Source organism: Pan paniscus, chromosome 12 (genome assembly GCF_029289425.2).
Source record: "Pan paniscus chromosome 12, NHGRI_mPanPan1-v2.0_pri, whole genome shotgun sequence".
Taxonomy (NCBI): Eukaryota; Metazoa; Chordata; class Mammalia; order Primates; family Hominidae; genus Pan; species Pan paniscus.
This window is the reverse complement of record NC_073261.2, coordinates 65,282,360-65,305,225: the sequence shown is the minus strand read 5'-3', so window position 1 is coordinate 65,305,225 and position 22,866 is coordinate 65,282,360. Positions and strand designations below refer to the sequence as shown.

At 39.0% G+C, this 22,866-nt stretch overlaps 1 protein-coding gene across 10 annotated transcripts in view; it reads left to right on the top strand.

Moving 5' to 3' along the window:
• The window catches only part of SANBR (SANT and BTB domain regulator of CSR), a 73,784-nt gene that overhangs the window by 6,136 nt on the left and 44,782 nt on the right, over positions 1 to 22,866 (top strand). For 9 of the 10 annotated variants that reach the window (XR_008955296.2, XR_008955297.2, XR_004669844.3 and 6 more), the window contains exons 5-11: positions 1,278 to 1,371; positions 4,727 to 4,965; positions 9,250 to 9,308; positions 10,951 to 11,111; positions 15,970 to 16,056; positions 16,169 to 16,279; positions 20,271 to 20,394. Coding sequence is in view for 6 of the 10 variants with exons in the window: in XM_055108357.3 (XP_054964332.1) it covers positions 1,278 to 1,371; positions 4,727 to 4,965; positions 9,250 to 9,308; positions 10,951 to 11,111; positions 15,970 to 16,056; positions 16,169 to 16,279; positions 20,271 to 20,394 (875 nt within the window). In the remaining 4 variants the exon portion in view is untranslated. The remainder of the gene's footprint in view (positions 1 to 1,277; positions 1,372 to 4,726; positions 4,966 to 9,249; positions 9,309 to 10,950; positions 11,112 to 15,969; positions 16,057 to 16,168; positions 16,280 to 20,270; positions 20,395 to 22,866) is intronic. The other variant, XM_055108358.2, reaches the window with a different exon arrangement.

The window sequence follows — 22,866 nt, the reverse complement described above, 5'->3', positions numbered from 1 at the left end:
GAGCTCAGGCCATACGTCCGCCTCAGCTTCCCAAAGTGTTGGGATTACAGACGTGAGCTACTGCACCTGGCCTGAATTTTTAAAATCATGTTTATCTTTGCTATTTTTTAAAAAAAGTTTTAGGGCCAGATGCAGTGGATCACATCCACTTTAGGAGGTCAAGGTGGAAGGATCACTTGAGGCCAGGAGTTCAAGACCAACCTGGGCAACATAGCAAGACCCTGTCTCTTCAAAAAAATAAAAAATAAAAATTAGCTTGGTGTGATGGTGCACACCTGTGATCCTAGCTACTTGGAAGGCTGAGGTAAGAGGCTTGCTTAAGCCCAGGAGGTGAAGGTTACAGTCAGCTTTGATCAAGCCACTGCTCTTCAGCCTAGGTGTCTGAGCAAGACACTGTCTGTAAAAAAATTTAAACATTTTTAAAAATAAATTTTTAAATGCTAAAATATAGGTCAAATACAATCACCAAAAAAACCCACTTTACTGTATCAAAATGTTCTACTCTAATCTACTGGCCTAGTTAATTTCATGTATTTTTTTTTAACTATGAATATTCTTTTACTTTATTTTAGAGGGGTTTGCCCTGTGCCCTTTACTTAATATTCCTTTTTCCTGAGAGACTCTTGCTTGTCTCTCATGTTACTTTTTTTTTTTTTTTTTTTTTTTTTTATACAGGTACTCTTTTTGTTTTTGGAGATGGTGGTTGCGCTGTGTTGCTCAGGCTGGTCTTGAACTCCTGAGCTCAAGCAATCCTCCTGCCGCAGCCTCCTGAGCAGCTGGAACTACACGTACATGCTACTGTGCTGAGCCTACAGCCACTCTTTATTATAGTCAACAAGAGCTTCAACTGACACAGTAGTGGGGTAAAAGATGTTTTCTGCAATTACATTGGAAATAATAACTGGTTTTAGAAATCCTCTGAGTGTAGCGAGTTATTTTAATCTCAGCAGCGGCAGAGTATTGATGTAAAAATTTGCTTCAGAAAGAGAAAACTATGCTGTTGGCATTTGAACATTTGATCCCTGTTTGTACACACCACATTAGTATTTTTTGAAATCCTTATTCTAACATTAGCAATTTATGATTCATTTTTGTACTGTTTCTTCCATATATCTTTAGAAATACTAAAGGAAAATGCCACCCTGATAAGTACCATCTTTAGCCTTGGAAACCATGCATTTACAGTATTACCATTCAATAAATAAAAACCCATTCTCAGCTAGAAACACTAACCCCCACCTTTTTTTTTTTTGTATGTGTTTGTTTCTGTATTTAAGGAAGACATAGTATAGCTTCCACAAGGAATTGTTCTTCAGAAAGTGAAAATTGTACTACTCATAATGGTGGAGAAATGACTGAAGAATCTGAAGGGTAGGCGGCTGGTTGTTTGCTAGATAAGATTAAATATTAATATCAACTTCATAAAATATATGATTGGTGGTTACCATAAGGTAGGAATTTCATATTGCATAATTGCTGAAACTACTGGAATCAGCTTAGTTCATGTGTTGAACTGACCTAAACATGACTTATTCATGTTATTATTTATAAATTGGATTACAGTTTTCTATTTAAAGATTTTTATTTTTATATATTTATAAATATTAAAAGTAATATCTCAACACAAAACTTTTAAAAGTGAATTTTAATACCTAAGGAAAAAAACTGTATGCCATTAATTCTCCGACTTTACTAAAGAAATTGGATGTGTATTTTAGGACTATTTGAACATAATAACTCATTATAGAAAATTTTAGAATTAAAATGTCTTTCAGTGTATTGCAAGTTTTGATAGTTTTGTATTGTTTTGCCTATTTTTACAATAAACTGAATATTGTTAAGTGTTCACTTTGATGAGTTTTGAAAAATGGATGTACCATATAACCATCACCCAAATCAAGACACAGAATATTTTTATTATTTCTGAAAGTTCCTTTGTATACTTACTTTTCATGGATTTTTATGAAAATCTTACTTTTTATAGATTTTCAAGAACAGCTTGCTTTATATATAATTCATATATCATAAAATGAACCCTTTGAAAAAGCTCTGGAGGTTGATGATTGTGCTGATTGCACAACAGTGTGAATATACTTAATGCCACTGAACTTAAAAGTGGTTAAAGTGGTAAATTTTACTTTATGTATATTTAACCACAGTTTTAAAAATTCACCCTTTTAAAGTGTGTAGTTCAGTTATTTTTAGTTTATTGACACAGTCTTGGAGGTTTTCTTTTGAGACAAAGTCTCACGCTGTCACCCAAGCTGGAGGGCAGTGGCTCCATCTCAGCTCTCTGCAACTTCTGCCTCCTAGGCTCAGGCAATTCTCATGCCTCAGCCACCTGATTAACTGGGACTACATGTGTGTGCCACCGTGCCCATTTTTGTATTTTTAGTAGAGATAGACTTTCGCCATGGTGGCCGGCCTGGTCTTGAACTCCTGGCCTCAGGTGATCCTCCTGCCTCGGCCTCCCAAAGTGCTGGGATTACAGGTGTGATCCACCGCATCTGGCCATATTCACACAGATTTTTAACTGATTGGTTGGTTTGTGTGACACAAAAATTTGCCAAAAATTTTTTACTGAAATAATCTAATATTTTATCCTGTAGTCTAAAAAACTATGGAAACTCTGTTTCATTAGTTCAATTATTACCTGTTTATATTTTGACCATAATTTCTTTGGAAGAGCAATTTTGTGAAAATTTGTTTAAATTCTTTTGACTTTGATAGAGCATTGATTATAATCCTTTTTCTGGTAGCCCAATTTTATTTAATTCTTTTTTTTTTTTAGAGACGTGGTCTCACTGTGTTGCCCAGTCTGGTCCTGAACTCCTGGGCTCAAGCAGTCCTCCCACTTCAGACTCCCAAGGTGCTGGGATTACAGTTGTGAGCCACCGTGCCTGGACCTCCAATAATGTACTTTTTTTTGTATCAGGAATGTGTGAATTAAACACACAATTCAATTAAATTCATGTTGTAGGACAGTGTGTCTCTCTCTGTTCTCTTCCTTTTGTAATGACATGAAGACAGATGTAGATCACACTGATGTTTCTTTTTGAGGTGATACAATTTGTTGTTGTTGTTTTTGAGGCGGAGTCTCACTCTGTTGCCCAGGATGGTGTGCAGTGATGTTATCACGACTCACTGCAGCTTGACCTCCCTGGGTTCAGGTGATCCTCCCACTTGAGCCTCCTGAGTAGCTGGGACCACGGGCATGCACCACCATGCCGGCTAATTTTTAAAATTTTTCTGTAGAGATAGGGTTTCACCAGGTTACCCAGGCTGATCTGAAACTCCTGGGCTCAAGCAATCCTCCTGCCTTGGCCTCCCAAAGTGCTGGGATTGCAGGCGTCAGCCACCTTGCCCAGCCGACGTAATTTTCAAAGAAAGTAAATTCAAGGAGATTATAATTTTTGAAGCAGACTCTCTGATGTGTCATTTAAACTTGTGCTTAAATTATGTTTAAATATGGAAATAAGTACATTGTAGTCTTAGGAATGCTTTTAACTACATTTATTAATTTATATTTAATATATTTATATTTTATGTATGTGAATGCCTAGAAGCAAACTTTTTTGCTGTTAAAAGTAACAAAGCCATGCTAGTTATTCATTTGATTCTTTAGTGAAGAATTATAGCTATTTTTCCTTTTTAAAAAAATCTGAAAATTTTAGTATTTAATGATAATCTCTCTCCCACACCCATAACTGTGTAAAAGTGCTGTTTTATGTTCCCCACAGGAATTAGAGTGTGTTGCTTAATTTTTCTTTGTGAAATGGCATTATTTTTATAAACTTTATTTATTTATTTATTTATTTAGAGACGGAGTCTTGCTCTTTCGCCCAGTCTGGAGTGCAGTGGAACCATCTGGGCTCACTGCAACCTCCGCCTCCCGAGTTCACACCATTCTCCTGCCTCAGCCTCCTAGGTAGCTGGGACTGCAGGTGCATGCCACCATGGCCAGCTAATTTTTTGTATTTTCAGTAGAGACGGGGTTTCACCATGTTAGCCAAGATGGTCTCGATCTCCTGACCTCGTGATCCACCCGCCTCGGCCTCCCAAAGTGCTGGGATTACAGGTGTGAGCCACCGTGTGTGGCCATAAACTTTATTTTTAATGTATAACTTGAAAAATAAATTTCAAGCCTGGGCGCGGTGGCTCATGCCTGTAATCCCAGCACTTTGGGAGGCCAAGGCAGGCGGATCACGAGGTCAGAAGATTGAGACCATCCTGGCTAACACGGTGAAACCCCCTCTCTACTAAAAATACAAAAAAAAAAAAAAAATTTGCTGGGCGCCATGGTGGGTGCCTGTAGTCCCAGCTACTCAGGAGGCTGAGGCAGGAGAATGGCATGAACCCGGGAGGCGGAGCTTACAGTAAGCCGAGATCACGTCACTGCAGTCCAGCCTCGGTGACAGAGAGAGACTCCGTCTAAAAAAAAAAAAGAAAGAAAGAAAAAGAAATTAGAAATTTCAAACTGTGTAAATTATTTGTCCTGTAGTAACCATATTTTGTTTTATTACATCAATAATTTGCTAAAATTAGTCATAATCTAAGATATGATCAGGCTAGCAAGACACTTGAAAAATGTCAAGACCCTATAAAACTGATTTGTGGTCAGAATTTTCAAAAACATCTTGTTCTCTTCCCTTCACTAAATGTCAGTATTCTTGGCTCCTTTTCTAAAACTCTAATAATTTCATTTTTGTGTAACATTTTTATGAAGGCCAAACATGGTGATCCATGTGTGTGATGAAGCAAAAAACTTGAAAGAAGATTTTACTTGCCCGCGAGATCTTTTGATATCAGAAATGAAGTACTTTGCTGAATATTTATCTATGGATGCCCAGCGCTGGGAAGAGGTGGACATTTCAGTTCATTGCGACGTTCACATTTTCAACTGGTTGATAAAATACGTTAAAAGGAACACTAAGGAGAATAAAGATTGTGAGATGCCCACTTTAGGTAAAAAACAATCTGTTGCTTAATTTGTAGTGAAATTTGTGTGTCACCTGGTAGTTTCTTCAGGCCAAAAGTGAAATGTGGAAAATTGTTTGGACACCGGTGTTTATGCTCATATTAGTAACAGCCTTTTAGGAAACTGATAACCTCATCTTTTTTAGTAAATTATAGTAAATTTATGGCAAATGAACAGATCTCTAGATCAGCAGTTGCCAATGTATGGTGTATGGACCAGTGGGATACTAGGGACCCTTTTAGAGGGTCTACAAGGTCAAAACAGTTTGCCTAATAATGCCAAGATGTCACTTGACTTTCTCACTGTGTTGCTCAGATGGTACAAAAGCAATAGTGGGTAAAACTGTTGAAGCTTTAGACAAGATCAAGGCAGGGGCACCAAACTGTACTAGCAGTACATAGTTACATAATAAGAAAAAAAAAAAGAAAAGAAAAAAATCTAGTTTCACTTAAGAATGTCCTTGGTAAAGCAGTAAAAATTACTAATTTTATTAAATCTTGACCATTGAATATACATATTTTTACTGTGATGAAATGGAAAGTCCACTCCTACTGCACAGCAACACATGATTCTCTTGAGGAAAAGCACTTGTGCGATTGTTTTCAGTCCTGAGGTAAATTAGCTGCTCTTTTAAAAATTGAAGACCATTTTTACTTGAGAGAACAACTGACAGAGAAATAATGGTAATTCAGACTTAGGTGTTTGGCAGACATTTTCTTGAAAATGAGCTGCTCAGTTAAAGCTGAAAGCATTTGTCACCTGCTGTCAGTGACAAAATTCAAGGTTTCCAGTGAGAATTACAGTTTTGGAAAACTTAACTTGCTTCCATGTGCTTGACAGAAGGCTTCTCAATACCTGACTTTTCTGATGAGATTGGTGGTCATATTAATGAATGTGATTTTTAAATATATTGTACAATGAAGTATTTCAACATTTGGAATATCTGTATAACTCATTGAGCCAGCATTTTCCAAATGACCAATACATTTTATTTTCAAAAAGTCATGCATGAGTGAAAGATTCATGCAAAGTGCAAGATAAATTAGAGAATTCTGTTATTAACGGAGTCAGAAAAGTTCACTGATACAGTTTAGATACATTGCAATTAACCTTTAAGAAACTACCATTTGTCAAGTTTGGTGTAGGCTACCCACAAATTGAATGCAGAAACAGATATGGGAATCCAGTTGTCTTCTATTAAGTCAGACATTGAAGAGATTTGCAAAAAATATCAAACAGTGCTACTCTTTACTCTTTTTTTTTTGAGACAGAGTCCGCTCTTGTCACCCAGGCTGGAGTGCAACGGCGCGATCTCAGCTCACTGCAACCTCCGCCTCCCGGGTTCAAGTGGTTCTCCTGCCTCAGCCTCCCAAGTAGCTGGGATTACAGGTGCATGCCACCACGCCCTGCTAATTTTTGTATTTTTAGTAGAGACAGGGTTTTGCCTTGTTTGTCAGGCTGGTCTCGAACTCCTGACCTGAGGTGATCTGCCCGCCTCAGCCTCCTGAAGTGCTGAGATAACAGGCATGAACCACGGCGCCCGACCTAATATTTTTCATTTTAGAAAAGGTAGTTATTTTAGGCAGGGCATGGTGGCTCACACTGGTAGTCCCAGCACTTTGACAGGCTGAGGTGGGTGGATCACTTGAGGCCAGGAGTTGGAGACCAGCCTGGCCAACATGGCAAAACCCCGTCTCTACTGAAAATACAAAAATTAGCTGGGCATGGTGGCACCCACCTGTAATCCCAGCTACTTGGGAGGGTGAGGCATGAGAATTGCATGAGCCCATGAGGCAGAGGCTGCAGTGAGCCAAAATTGCACCACCGCATTCCAGCCTGGGTGACAGAGTGAGACCCTTTCTAAAAAAAAAAGAAAAGAAAACATAGTTATTTTAATAAAAATATGTTAATATGTAAATAGGTTTTTTGTTCTTTGTAAATGAATTCATATTTTTTGATTTCCTCTATTTTAATTTCTAATGTGATAAATACTGGCAGATACAACCCACGTAAAGAAAAACCCTTTAGGATTCTCAGTTTTTAAGATTGTAAAGGGGTCCTGAGATCAAAAGTTCAAGAGCCAGTGTTCTAAATGGTAGCATACTACTAGTATTACTAGTAGAATTACTGTAATAAGAATAATTACTGAGTAATATTTCAATGGGCATATACTTGTATGATCACACTTGTGGTTTAATAGTCACACAATAGTGCAATTCTATGCACTAGAATTGCTATTTACAGTAGTATTAAAATAGAACTCTTATGGAAAATAAATCTATGCTGACAGTGTAAAAGTTTTTTTAAAAACTTAATAATTTATTGTATTCTTTAGTGATCAAATTAATAGGAGAGGTTTCTAGTGGTCCTTAAATAAAAATTACAAGATTGCTAAATCAAAAATTTCAGCCAGAATCCAGAGATTCCAGACTAACCAGCTATAATATGTATGTGTGAAATAAAAATCAAAACATGTAGAGAGAGAAAAAAAATTATTCGATTCATCATATTTATGTGTGTAGTAAAGGTAAAAGAAATGCAGTAAGCCTGGCCAACTTGGTGAAACCCTGTCACTATTAAAAATTCAAAAAAAGTTAGCCTGGTGGCGTGTGCCTGTAGTCCCAGCTACTCAGGAGGCTGAGGAGGAGAATCTCTTGAACCCGGGAGGCAGAGGTTGCAGTGAGCAGAGATTGCGCCACTGCACTCCAGCCTGGCAACAGAGCGAGACTCCATCTCAATTAAAAAAAAAAAAAAGCCCGGCACTCTGGCTTACGCCTGTAATCCTAGCACACTGGGAGGCCGAGGCGGACGGATCACCTGAGGTCAGGAGGCAAGACTAGCCTGGCCAACATGTTGAAACCCCGTCTCTACTAAAAGTACAAAAACAAGCCAGGCGTGGTGGCAGGTGCCTGTAGTCCCAGCTACTCGGGAGGCTGAGGCAGGAGAATCGCTTGAAACCGGAAGGCGGAGGTTGCAGTGAGCCAAGATCATGCCACTGCACTCCAGTCTGGGCGAAGGAGTGAAACTTTGTCTCAAAAAAAAAAAAAAAAAAAAAGCAGCAAAGCTAGTCATTCTGTTATCTTTGACCTTAAATCAGTGTTTATAAATGTAAACATTTACCAAAAAAAGTCTTTATTCTAACCGGGAAAACTACCAAAATGCTTAATTAAATTTCTAATAACCTGCCACTGGTTCCTAACTGGAATGGGGTACATTACCATTTCCTGAGGTGCTTTTTCACCAGCTTTTTCCTCCCTTCACCATTTGTGTTTAAGAGCCTTCACTGGGCGTGGTGGCTCACGCCTGTAATCCCAGCACTTTGGGAGGCCAAGGCGGGCGGATCACGAGGTGAAGAGATGGAGACCATCCTGGCCAACATGGTGAAACCCTGTCTCTACTAAAAATACAAAAATTAGCTGCGTGTGGTGGTGAACGCCTGTAGTCCCAGCTACTCGGGAGGCTAATGCAGGAGACTGTCATTAACCCGGGAGGCGGAGGTTTCAGTAAGCAGAGATTGCCCCACTGCACTCCAGCCTGGCAACAGAGTGAGACTCCATCTCAAAAAAAAAAAGAGCCTTGAATCTAGAGTTGTTATTTAGAGACAGATTGGGATTACTTATTTTAACCATTGTCTGCTTAGTCGTTTATTTAGAATTGTGTTAGTACTGTAATGATGCGAAACAGAGTTTTCTTTCCTTAAACATACCTCATGGGAGATGACAGGTTTGCTAAACTATAGCATCAGGTGGCATCCCCCTTTCTTTCTGTATGTCTGAAAGCTCACTCATTATGCCTTTAGGAAGTAAGTTTAGGACTCTGCAGTAGTAAATTTTTTATCTTTCAGAATCTTTTAAAATTAAATATTTGTTCATAACAAGCATTGAACTCTTTTTAAATTAGCTTTTCTAATAACAAATGCTCTCATTAATTTAAAAAGTTTTCTATTACTTGTATATGCAATGAATTATAGTCTCAATTATCTTTTTCCCTGATTTAGTCAAGGAGAAGATTACATATGTGATATCTTTAGCTGGAGTCTTTTTACTTTATATGAATCTAACGCCAGGGTAAATTTATTGTACATTTTCTCCATACCCTAAGTTTTAACATTGAATTTTCTTTATTTTATGTATCTAACCCATAAGCTATAATAAGATTGTATTAAATTATTCTTATTCCAGTAATGTCCTTTTTTAAGGTGAGAAGGAGCCTGTTCAGAGGAGATTGGGGTACCCATCAAAAGGGTAATCTAATTTTTTTTTTTTTTTTAGAGCCAGGAAATGTCATTTCAATTCTTATTTCTTCGGAGTTTTTAAAAATGGATTCACTAGTAAGTATTGACTTAAAAAAAATCAAAGTGCTTCTGTTCACTTATGCTTTCTTTTCCTTCAAGTATCTAGAAAATTCTGAGACTTTATTAAAATTATTGTTAATTGAAAAAACAATTTAAAAAATTGTTAATTCAAGAATATAATTTCTTTTTCTTGAGACAGAGTCTCGCGCTGTCACCCAGGCTGGAGTGCAGTGGCATGATCTCAGCTCACTGCAACCTCTGCTTCCCCAGCTCAAGTGATCCTCCCACCTCAGCCTCCCGAGTAGCTGGGACTACAGGCGCATGGCACTACGCCCAGCTAATTTTTCTATTTTTTATAGAGACGGGGTTTTGCTTTGTTGCCTAGGCTGGTCTCGAACTCCTAATCTCAAGCAATCCACCTGCCTTGGCCTCCCAAAGTGCTGGAATTACAAGTGTGAGCCACCGCACCCAGCCAGAATACTCCTTTTCTATGTTAGCAAATGTGAAGTTGTTTATTTGACTCTTTGGGGTTTGTACTAGTCCCCTGTATTCTTTTATTTCTAAAATTAAATGGAGATGGGGTGGGGTGGTCTTGCTATGTTACCCAGGCTGGTCTCAAACTCCTGGGCTCAAGTGATCCTCCTGCCTCGGCCACCCAAAGTGCTGGGATTATAGGTGTGAGCCACCTATATTCCTGTATTCTTTCTGCTCCTTAGCTCTTCCCCATTTAGCCCAGCTGGTATCAGGGAAGGGTTACAGAAAAAAAGCAGAGACTAAATGAGTTTTTGAGTTTTGAAATTTTTGAAACCTTTGAATTTTGAAATCTAAGCCCTAAAGGATAATTTTTATGCCATAAGCATAAATATTTGGAAGAATACATGATTATCCTCTCTTTACTTTTAAAGTAAATAAACATACCACAGGTTGTAGAGGTATGTTGTAGAGGATGGAAGGAAGAGAGCAAACCCAGCACAACTGAGAAAATTCTGAATTGACTGAAATTTTCTGCCACCCAGGGAAAAGGAGGCTTAAAGTTCTAACTAAGTTTAATTATAAGAAGTTACAGACCAGGCGCGGTGGCTCACGCCTGTAATCCTAGCACTTGGGAGGCCAAGGCAGGCGGATCACGAGGTCAGGAGTTCAAGACCAGCCTAGCCAACATGGTGAAACTCTGTATCTACTAAAAATACAAAAATTAGCCAGGTGTGGTGGCGGGCACCTGTAGGCCCAGCTACTAGGGATGCTGAGGCAGGAGAATCGCTTGAACCCAGGAGGCAGAGGTTGCAGTGAGCTGAGATCGTGCCACAGCACTCCAGCCTGGATGACAGAGCAAGACTCCATCTCAGAAAAAAAAAGAAGTTTACATGTTCTGTATACTTGAGTTTATAGACTAAGATTTATACCTGCCACAATTTTAAAAGATGCATTATTATTATTTGAAATATTCTAAAGAAGGTTGAAAATTATTTTTTAGGTATGTATATATGTTGTTACAAATTTGACCTGCTAGATTGCCTTTGGAACAGTATAGATTAAGTCAAAAACTGGGTGGCAAAACCCAGTTAGTGCCTAGCAATATATGGATTAGACTTTTAATGAATTTTATCTTTGAAAGGTATTGCTATGACATTGTCCTTCATGCTACTATTTTCAACATTTATTTTCTATGATTTTTTAGGTTGAACAGTGTATTCAGTATTGCCACAAAAATATGAATGCCATAGTAGCTACCCCATGCAACATGAACTGTATTAATGCAAATCTTCTCACACGTATAGCTGATCTGTTCACACACAATGAAGTTGATGATTTAAAGGACAAAAAAGATAAATTTAAAAGGTAATTTCAAAAGTTTAATTTTAAACCTAATACTCCTGTTAAAAGAAATATATTTCTATTTCACGTGAGTGAAATATTCTTTCTTTTTTTTTTTTTTTTTCTTTTTTCTTTTTTCTTTGAGAAAGGTTCTCACTCTGTTGTTCAGGCTGGAGTGCAGTGGTGCAATCTTGGCTCACTGCAGCCTCAACCTCCTGAGCTCTGGTGATCCTCCCACCTCAGCCTCCCAAGTAGCTGGGACTACAGGAATGCACCACCATGCCCAGCTAAATTAAAAAAAAAAAAAAATTTTGACCAGGCACAGTGGCTCACGCTTGTAATCCCAGCACTTTGGGAGGCCGAGGCGGGCAGATCACGAGGTCAAGAGATCAAGGCCATCCTGGCTAACATGGTGAAACCCCGTCTCTACTAAAAATACAAAAAATTAGCCAGGTGTGGTGGCAGGCGCCTGTAGTCCCAGCTACTTGGGCGGCTGAGGCAGGAGAATGGCATGAACCTGGGAGGCGGAGCTTGCAGTGAGCCGAGATCGCGCTACTGCACTCCAGCCTGGGTGACAGAGCGAGACTCCGTCTCAAAAAAAAAAAAAAAAAACTTTTTGTAGAGACAGGGTCTCACTTTGTTGCCCAGTTTTTGAAATTAATTTTTACTCTCTCTTTTCATTTATAGTTAGCTTATTATTATTATTTTGAGACGGTCTCTCTCTGTCGCCCAGGCTGGAGTGCAGTAGCAAGATACCAGCCACAACCTGTACCTTCAGGCTCAAGCGATCCTTCCACCTCAGCCTTCCAAGTAGCTGGAACCACAGGCGCACGCCACCATGCGCAGCTAATTTTTGTATTTTTTGTAGAGATGGGGGTTTGCTGCATTGCCCAGCCTGGTCTTGAACTCCTGGGCTCAAGCAGTCCACCCGCCTTGGCCTCCCAAAGTGCTGGGATTACAGGTGTGAGCCACCATGCCTGGCCAAAATACTCTATTTTTATAATATATTTAGAAATATATTTCTATTTTTAAATGAAGTAAGTAAAGTGAAGTAAAATTTATCCAGAGCCAATGGCTCAAGATAAAAATTAGTAATTAGTTACTTTGTATAATGGCCATATGAACATATAGTGATAGTGAATTATGTTAAAAATTATGAAGATATTACTCAAGAGGCTGAGGTGGGATGATTGCTTGAGGCCAGGTGTTGAAAGCTGTAGGGCACTACTATTATCCCTCTGAAAAGCCGCTGTACTCCAGCCTGGGCAACATAGTAAGACCCATTTCTAAACAAATAAAAATTATTAAAACAGACCTTAGATAAAGGGAAAAGTGGTATGAAACGAGGTCAGCAGTGGTTATATCATTTAAGGGTTGTTTAGGTCATAGCAAGGAGGATATACTTTAGGTGTGAATGCAAGCAGGGGAGTGACGTGATCTGATTTGTTTTTAAGAGACCATTTTTGGTTGCTATGTGGAGAATAGACATTAGAGATTTAAGAAGCAAGGAGACCTGTTAAGAGGCTGGTGCAGTAGTCTGTTGAGAAATGAAAGGGTTTGCACTAGGGTAGAAACAGTAGAGCTGGAAAGAAGTAGATGGACTCAGTTGTTAGATTTGACAGATTTATGAATGTAATGATGTGGGAAGAGAGAGAGGATTCCAGGATAATTATTAGGTTTTCAGTTTGAGTAACTAAGTGGATGGTAGTGCTATTAATGGAGAAAGGAAAGATTGGGAGAGGAAGGAATAGGGTAAGGGAAATCAAGAGATAGCTTTAGTTCTTTTTGAGATTATTTAACATGCTTCTTGGACATTCAAGTGGGATGGCAAGTAGATACCTGGATATATTAGTCTGGAGTTTAGGTCAAAGGTCAGGACTTAAAATAGAAATTTAAGAGTAGATGAGATTTGAAACCATGGAACTGGATGAGACCATACTTTTTTTGTATGTCCTGTTCAATAAATCTTTGCCTCCCTAAAAGTGGTGAAGACATTGTCCTATGTTTTTCTGTTATTCATCTTGAATTAATTTTTTTGTGTGGTATGAGGTAGGGGTCAAGGTTCATTTTTTTTTCCCCAAATAGATATCTAGTTGACACAATACCATATGTAGAAAAGACCATCCTTTCCCCCACTGAATTGCACTAGTACATTTACTATATGTGAAGTCTGTTTCCGAATTGTCCTTTTTGTTCTGTTGATTTGTCTATCCTTGTATCAGTAGCACACTGTCACACTGTCTTTTTTTTTTTTTGAGACAGAATTTCACTCTTGTCACCCAGGCTGGAGTGCAATCATGAGATCTCGGCTCTCTGCAACCTCCGCCTCCCAGATTCAAGCAATTCTCCTGCCTCAGCCTCCCAAGTAGCTGGGATTATAGGCACCCACCACCACACCCAGCCAATTTTTATATTTTTAGTAGAGACGGGGTTTCACCATGCTGGCCAGGCTGGTCTTGAACTCCTGACCTCAGGTGATCCGCCCGCCTCGGCCTCCCAACGTGCTGAGATTACAGACATGAGCCACCACACCCAGCCAACACACTGTCTTAATTTTGATAGCTTTGTAATCATTTTTGGTATCTGGTAATTTAAATTCTCAAGTTTTGCCTATCTTCAAGATTGTAGTGTTGTCTATTAAGTTCTTGGCATTTCTATATAAATTTGATAATCAGCTTACCCATTTTCTCTTTCTCACAATCACATAAACCTGCTAGAATTTGGGATTCATGTAATCTGTAGATCAATTTAGGAAGATTTAACCTTTTAATAATAGTGTGTCTTTCAATCCATGATTATGGTATAACCTTCCATTAATTTGAATCCTCCTTAATTTATTTCACCAATGTCTTGTAGTTTTCAATGTAGAGATATTTTTCCTTTTTATTTATTTTATTTTATTTTTTGAGACAGGGTCTTGCTCAGTCACCCAAGCTGGAGGGTAGTGGTACAGCCATGGCTTACTGCGGCCTCAAACTCCTGGGCTCAAGCATCCTCCCACCTTGATCTCCCAAAGTTTTGGAATTAACAGGTGTGAGCCACCATACCCAACCTCTTTTTTAAATTAAATTTATTCCTAAAATAAATTAAATAAATAAATTTATTTAATAAATTAAATTGTTGGTGCTATTGTAAATGCTACTGTATTTCATTTTTTAATTGTTAGCAAAATAGTATTGATAAAGGCTACCCAATATTTAGAGATGCAGCAGAGGAGAAGTAGCCAGTTAAGAACCTGAGAAGGAGGAGCCAGTGAAGTAGAAAGAAAGGCAGAAAGAAAAAAGGTTTCCAAAGAAAGATAATGCTTAAGTGACCAAATGTGTGGAATGCTGCCATCACATAGAGTAAGATGGGGACAGAAATGTGACCAAGTGGATTTAGAAAACTTTTTTCCAGATGTTTTACTTTGAATGATTGCTGAAAAAATTAGCAGTAGCTATTAGGGATAGGTAGGCTCAAGAGAGGATTTTTTGTTTTTTTAGGAAGGGAGATACTAGATTATGTTTATATGCTGATCAGAATGATCCATTAGGAATAAATTAATAATGCAGGGGATTATTCAAGAATTTAATCCTTAAGGGGAACAAGATAGAGAGGAATTATCCAAGAGCTAAATAATTGAAAACAGAAATGGAATTCTAAATCCAGATTTGGCTTTTAATAGCAGAAGACATTACACAAGGAAAGATGGAGACAGGTAGGATATACATTTAGAATTAAAGACATACTTAGAAGACTCAAGTTCAGTTATATTATGCATAATAATTAACGTTTATTGAATGCTTAACGTTATAGCTAGTACTCTTTAAAAACATCACTTAACCCTCGTAAAACTTTATGAGATTGGACATACTAACCACACTTTATACTTGAGAAAACAAGGTTCAAAGAGGTTAAGTAAGCGGCTAAAGATCATATACCTAGTTATTGGCAGGCCTCGGTTGTTAAATTCTCAAAATCTTTAATGTTGCATATTCCAGTAACAAAGGACTAAAAGAGGCCAGGCAAGGTGGCTCAAGCCTGTAATCTCAGCACTTCGGGAGGCCAAAGCAGGAGGATTACTTGAAGGCCAGGAGTCTGAGGCCAGCCTGGGCAACATAGCCAGCCCCAATCTCTACAGATTTTTTTTTTTTTAATTAACTGAATGTGGTGGCACACAGTAGTCCTAGCTACTTGGGAGGCTGATGTGGGAGATCACCTGAGCCCAGGAGTTTGAGGCCCAGGAGTCTGAGGTGCCACTGCACTCCAGCGTGGGTGATGGAGCAAGACCCTGTCTCTAAAAAAATAAAATAAGGCCGGGCGCAGTGGCTCACGCCTGTAATCCCAGTACTTTGGGAGGCTGAGGTGGGCGGATCATGAGGTCAAGAGATCGAGACCATCCTGGCCAATATGGTGAAACCCCATCTCTACTAAAAATACAAAAAATTTGCTGGGCATGGTCATGCACGCCTGTAGTCCCAGCTACTCGGGATGCTCAGGCAGGATAATCGCTTGAACCCGGAAGGCAGAGGTTGCAGTGAGCAGAGATCGTGCTGTTGAACTCCAGCCTGGGCGACAGAGTGAGACTCTGTCTCAAAAAAAAAAAGTAAAAATAAAAAATGAAGTTTAAAAATGACTGAAAGATAGCTATTTATCAATCTTATTTTTTATGGGAAAATAGATGATTGATCAAGCAGTTCTCATCAGAACTGCTTTATTTTATTTACTTAATAATAAACTGTTAAGTTTATTTACTTAGAACACTAAAAATGTATTATAAACTCCCAAGAGAGCCACTAAGGATTTATTAATCTTATTTTACAAATGCACAGATTGGTTTGTTTATTTTCATCACTATAAAGTAGCGTAGAAAATTAATATTTTGGTCATTTGTTGTTAATAGCAAACTTTTTTGTAAGAAGATTGAAAGACTGTTTGATCCTGAGTACTTGAATCCAGATTCTCGGAGTAATGCAGCAACATTGTATAGGTATGCTAACATGTTTTTTTCTTTGGTGTACTTTATAATGCAGCTATATTCTTTAATTTACTACATTTACATTCTTCTTCCTGGATGTTTTTTGTATCTTCTTTGTTTATAGATGCTGTTTGTGTAAGAAGCTTTTAACAAAAGAAACAGAAAGAAGAATTCCTTGCATTCCTGGAAAAATCAATGTGGATCGACATGGAAATATTGTCTATATTCACATAAGGTGTCGTGAAGATAAAATACATACATGTATTTTTGTATATATATATATAGTTGTTGTTGTTGTTTTGGAGACGGAGTCTTACTCTGTCACCCAGGCTGGCGTGCAGTGATGTGGTCTTGGCTGACTGCAACCTTCCGCCTCCCAGGTTCAAGCGATTCTCCTGCCTCAGCTTCCTGAGAAGCTGGGACTACAGGCGTGTGCCACCACACCCAGCTAGTTTTTGTATTTTTAGTAGAGATGGAGTTTCACTGTGTTGGCCAGGCTGGTCTCGAACTCCTGACCTCATGATTTGCCCGCCTTGGCCTCCCAAAGTACTGGGATTATAGGTGTGAGCCACCGCTCCCAGCCCAGATTCTTTTTAAACGTGAGTTTCTAGCATATTTATAAAAATATAACTACTTTTATAAGGAATGGGATAACATCTTTTCTGCATGTTATCCAACTTTCATTTAGAAAAATACTTTCTAAACAAGGTAGTTGTTAGTACATTTTATTTACTGGGTAAATGTCATAATGTTTTAAACATTAAAATGATAAAAATTATTGTATATTAATCTTGAAAGGTATTCTGGTTAGTGCTTTTAAAATGCTCTCTTTTCACTAACAGATTTTAGTTATCTGTACAAATGTTATATTGAATTTTACAAGAGAACCAAATTTACTTTCAGGTAAATTTTGGTGAGGAAAATTGTCTTTAGCATTGGATTTTCTGTCATCTATTTGTTCTTCATACTTTGTCAGTATTTCATTAATATGTAGGCCGGGCGCGGTGGCTCACACCTATAATCCCAGCACTTTGGGAGGCCAAGTCAGGTGGATCACCTGAGGTGAGGAGTTTGAGACCAGCCTGACCAACATGGTGAGACCCCGTCTCTACTACAAAAAACTAGTTGAGCATGGTGGCGGGCGCCTGTAGTCTCAGCTACTTGGGAGGCTAAAGCAGGGGACTCACTTGAACCCAGGAGGCAGAGGTTGCAGTGAGCCGAGATAGTGCCACTGCACTCCAGCCTGGTGACAGAGCAAGACTCCATCTGAAAAAAATAAATAAAATAAAAATTAGCTGGGAATGGTGGTGCACACCTGTAACCCAGCTACTTGGGAGGCCAAGGCAGGAGAATCACTTGAACCCGGGTGGTGGAGGTTGCAGTGAGCCGAGAGCACACCATTGCACTCCAGCCTGGACAACAAGAGTGAAACTCCGTCTCAAATAAATAAAATAAATAAATACATAATACATATTTCTCTTTATGTTCAAAACAAGTTCTCATTCTGAGTTGAGGGTGGGTGTTGTAACTTGGTATAATGTCTCAGGAGGCAGAAACCTCAAAATGTGTATTCTTTGACATCCTTCATCCAGTATCATTCAGGCTGAAATGCAGTGGTGCGATCATAGCTCACTGCAGCCTTGAACTCCTGGGCTCAAGAGATCTTCTTGCCTGTATTCTCAGCATTTTGGGAGGCTGAGGTGAGAGGATTACTTGAGACCAGGAGTTTGAGACCAGCCTGGGCAACATAGCCAGATCCCATCTCTACAAAAAAATTAAAAATTAGCTGAGCATGGCAATCCTAGCTAGGAGTCTGAGGCAGGAGGATCATTTGATCCCAGGAGTTTGAGGTTGCAGTGAGCTAGGAGCATGCCACTGAACTGCAGTCTGGACAACAGAGCAAAACAAAGTTATGAAAAAGTACATAGATACATAAAAGTTGTTAGTGGTTAAAAAAATAGGATGTTCACTAAAACAATTGTGGTGTTACCTTTCAGTGATAGTATTACAGATGATTTTAATTTTCTTTTTGTTGTTCTTTTTTCTATATTACAAATTTATAGCACACACTGTTATGAAAGAAACCCTATGAATGTTAAATTTCATATATTATATATATATATACACCTATTAGTAGTATGTGAAAAAAGTAATTGATACTAACTTCAACATCCATTTTTGTTGTTTTATTCAAAGTATTTTCCTACATGTCAGCAGTTGATGTATACCTTTTTTTTTTTTATTTTAGAGACAGTCTTTGTTGCTCAGGCTGGAATGCAGTGGTACAATCATAGCTCACAGTCTCTCTCTGTTGCTGAGGCTGGAATGCAGTGGCAGAATGCAGTGGTGCGATCATAGCTCACTGCAGCCTTGAACTCCTGGACTTTCAAGCAGTCCTCCCACATCAGCCTCCTGAGCTAGGACCATGGGTGTGCATCACCATGCCTGGCAACCTGGCAATTGTGTATGTGTGTGTGGGCACAGGGTTTGTGTGTGTGTGTGTGTGTGTGTGTGTGTAGGCACAGGGTTTCACTGTGTTGCCAAGGCTGGTCTTCAACTCCTGGCCTCAGGCCTCAAGCGATCTTCCCACTTCAGCCTCTCAAAGCGCTAGGATTACAGGTGTGAGCCGCCATTCCTGGCAGATGTATACATTTAAAAAATTGTTTTAAAATTCCTTTTTTTTTTTTTTTGAGTTGGAGTCTCACTCTGTCACCCAGGCTGGAGTGCAATGGCACAATCTTGGATCACTGCAACCTCCACCTCCTGGGTTCAAGCAATTCTTCTGCCTCACACTCAGCCTCCCGAGTAAGCCTCTCTGGCCTAAAATTACTTTTAAGACAAATGTGCCTGTGTAATTTGTAATAACATCATGACATTTTATTTTTGAGCTAAGCACAAAACCAGCAAAATTAGAAAAGATTGAAATAAAAACTTAAAAGAATCAGGCCTATAATCCCAGCAGTTTGCGAGGCTGAGTCAGGAGGATTGCTTAAGGGCAGGAGTTTAAGACCAGCCTGGGCAACATAGTGAGGCCCCCTTCTCTACAAAAATTGTTTTATATTAGCCAGGTGTAGGTTTGGCATGGTGGCTCATGCTTGTAATCCTAGCACTTTGGGAGACTGAGGCGGGTGGATCACCTGAGGTCAAGAGTTCGGGAAAAGCCTGGCCAATGTGGTAAAACCCCGTCTCTACTAAAAATACAAAGATTAGCCAGGCATGGTGGCATGCACCTGTAATTCCAGCTCCTCGGGAGGCTGAGGCAGGAGAATCGCTTGAACCCAGTAGGGCAGAGGTTGCAGTGAGCCAGGATCACGCCACTTCACTCCAGCCTGGGCGAAAGAGTGAAACTCCGTCCAAAAAAAAAAAAAAAAAAATTAGCCAGGTGTGATGACACATACCTGTAATCCCAGGTACTCAGGAGGCTGAGGCAAGAGGATTACTTGAACCAAGGAGTTTGAAGTTGCAATAAGCTGTGATGATTGCACCACTGCACTCCAGGCTGGGTAACAGAGTATGACCCTGTCTCAAAAACAAAACAAAAACAAAAACAAAAAACAAACTTGAGTTGCATATGACCATAGCAAATATGGTTTTGAGGCTTTGCTATTTTTTAACTTTATATTATTTAATCTAAAAATCTATATTACCAAGACCTGATTGTATATTCTGTATCACTCAATTACTAAAAGATACTTAAAAATAGTGTAAAATACTAATACATTAATGAAATGTTATTAGTGATATAAAGTACTAATACATTAATGATTCTAATGTTTAGAATCACCAGTAACTAATAACAACTTGTCATATAACATATGCAATTAGAATAAAGCTTCCATTTAACATTTGCCTAATTCCCAACTCTTGGCCTGTTCAAACTATATTTAATTTGTAATCCTTTATCTAGCTTAGCAAAATTATTTGGTATTCAAATCATTCATACCTTTTCCTGTTGTCCACCAAATATACAAACCCTGCCTCTACTAAAAATACAAAATTAGCTGGGTGTGGTGGCACATGCCTATAATCCCAGCTACTTGGGAAGCCAAGGCAAGAGAATTGCTTGCATCCTGGAGGTGGTGGTTACAGTGAGCCAAGATCATGCCATTGCACTCCAGCCTGGGCAACAAGAGTGAAACTCCATCTCAAAGAAGATAATAATTAAATAAATAAATAAAACAAATTGTTTATATCACTTGCTTGTAAAATTGAGGCTCTTTCCCCAGAGATAAGACATGGGATGTTCATGAGTATTTGAATAGTCTTTTCGAAGAATTAAAATCTTGGAGAGATGTATACTGGCGATTGTGGGGAACAATCAATTGGCTGACTTGTTCAAGATGTTATCAGGTAAGATTTTTTTTTTTAAATATCCTGCTCTGCAAATATTGAGAGCAAGATTATTTTGATATCTGCTGTTTAATTGATATGTTTAAATGTGTTTGGACAATATCCAACATCTTTTTAAAGAAACTAGTGGCAGCTGGGCATGGTGGCTCGTGCCTGTAATCTCAGCACATTTAGAGACCAAGGCAGGTGGATCGTTTTAGCCCAGGAGTTCAATACCAGCCTGGGTGACATAGTGAGACTCCATCTCTTAAAAAAATGAAACTAGTCCCGGTATGGTGGCTCATGCCTCTAATTCCAGCACTTTGGGAGGCCGAGGTGGGCGGATCACGAGGTCAGGAGATCAAGACCATCCTATGTAACATGGTGAAACCCCATCTCTAGTAAAAATACGAAAAATTACCCGGTTGTGGTGGCACACGCCTGTAATCCCAGCTATTCGGGAGGCTGAGGCAGGAGAATCACTTGAACCCGGGAGGCAGAGATTGCAGTGAGCTGAGATCGTGCCACTGCACTCCAGCCTGGGTGACAGAGCAAGACTCCATCTCAAAAATAAAATAAAATAAAATATAAAAATAAAATAAAACTAGTGGCAAAAGCAATGGTGCTGTTAAACATTTTTTGCATCTGGTTTCATTTCTCTTGACATTGTTTCTTCTTTCTCTTTTTTTATTTCCATTCCTGAAACAATCAAAGACTTGTTGAATTTTTAGAAAAGCAACAGGTTTTGGCCAGGCACGGTGGCTCATGCCTGTAATCCCAGCACTTTGGGAGGTTGAGGCAGGTGGATCACCTGAGGTCAGGAATTCCAGACCAGCCTGACCAACATGGAGAAACCTCATCTCTACTAAAAACGCAAAATTAGCCAGGCGTGGTGGCGCATGCCTGTAATCCCAGCTACTCAGTGGGCTGAAGTGGGAGAATCACTTGAACCCCGGAGGCAGAGGTTGCAGTGAGCTGAGATTGCGCCATTGCACTCCAGTCTGGGAAAGGAGGGAAACTCTGTCTCAAAAGAGAAAAAAAAAAAAAAGTCACTGGTTTTAAGTGATCAAATCCAGTTTTTCAACGAAAACAATTATTAAAAAATCCTTATTGCCTTCACTTGTTTCCAGCCAAACTATTTTCTCTGTTGTTCTATACACTTCTATAGAAATTCAGAAGCACCTTTGCAGACAGGATGCTATTGATATGTGCCTTTATTGTTACAACAATTTTGTTCCCAAAAAGTTTTTGTTTTTTAATTAATGTTTATAATAAAAGCATAAGAAAACTTGCTATTTGTAGGAACCTATAATAAACCCTTTTGTGGAATAAATAGGTTTTTCTAAGTCACAGTCATTCCTAATTAATCTTATGTATAAATGCAGAGTTTTCGACATATAATTTCTTTCGAATCCCTAAAGTTTTCCTCTCCCCAGTAATTTTCCTCTGTCACTTGCGTAATGATTTTCAATAGAGGGAAGGAAGAACAGCTTGTCAAAATCTTCAGATTGGGATTTTAAACTGTTCAAGTTCCCACTCAATGGGTTCTGTGTTCCCACAATTTTAAAAAGGTTTGTTGAAGTATTATATACAGTAAAATGCATCCTTTTTGTGAGTTTCGACAGTGCTTACAATTGTATAACTACCTCCGCAATCAAAGCATGTAACACTTCCATCACCCTAAAAGAAATTTCTTTGTGCCGCTCTTTAGTCAATTAATTCCCCCACCCTAGCCTCTGGTAACCACTCATCTGTTTTCTCTATATATAGTTTTGCCTTTTCCAGAACGTCATATAAATAGGATCATATAGCATTTAGCTTTTTGAATCTAGCTTCCTTCACTTCGAAAAATGGATGTAAAATCTATCCATGTTGTTTCATAAATTAGTTCTTTTTTATGGCTAAGTAGTAGTCTGTTGTATGACTATATCACAGTATGTTCAGACATTCACCAGTTGGAGGATGTTTGTGGTCTAGTGTGGGGCCATTATGAAGAAAGCTGCTATAAACAATACAGGTTTTCCTGTGAACATAGGTTTTTATTTCTCTTGCATGTATTTATTTCTCTCTCTTTTTTTTTTTTTTTGAGATGGAGTTTCACTCTTGTTGCCCAGCCTGGAGTGCGCTGGCGCCATCTTGGCTCACTGCAACCTCCACCTCCCAGGTTCAAGCGATTCTCCTGTCTCAGCCTCCTGAGTAGCTGGGATTACTGGCATGCGCCACAACACCCGCCTAATTTTTTGTATTTTTAGTAGAAATGGGGTTTCACCAGGTTAGCCAGGCTGGTCTCAAACTCCTGACCTCAGGTGATCCGCCTGCCTTGGCCTCCCAAAGTGCTGGGATTATAGGCCTGAGCCACTGCGCCCGGCCTCTCTTCTTTCTTATTACCTAGGAGTAGGATTGCTGGTTTGTGTGGTAGTTTAACACTTGCCATGCCTAATAGTTTTCCAAAGTCCCAGAACCATTTTGCATTTCTACCAGCTACATATGAGA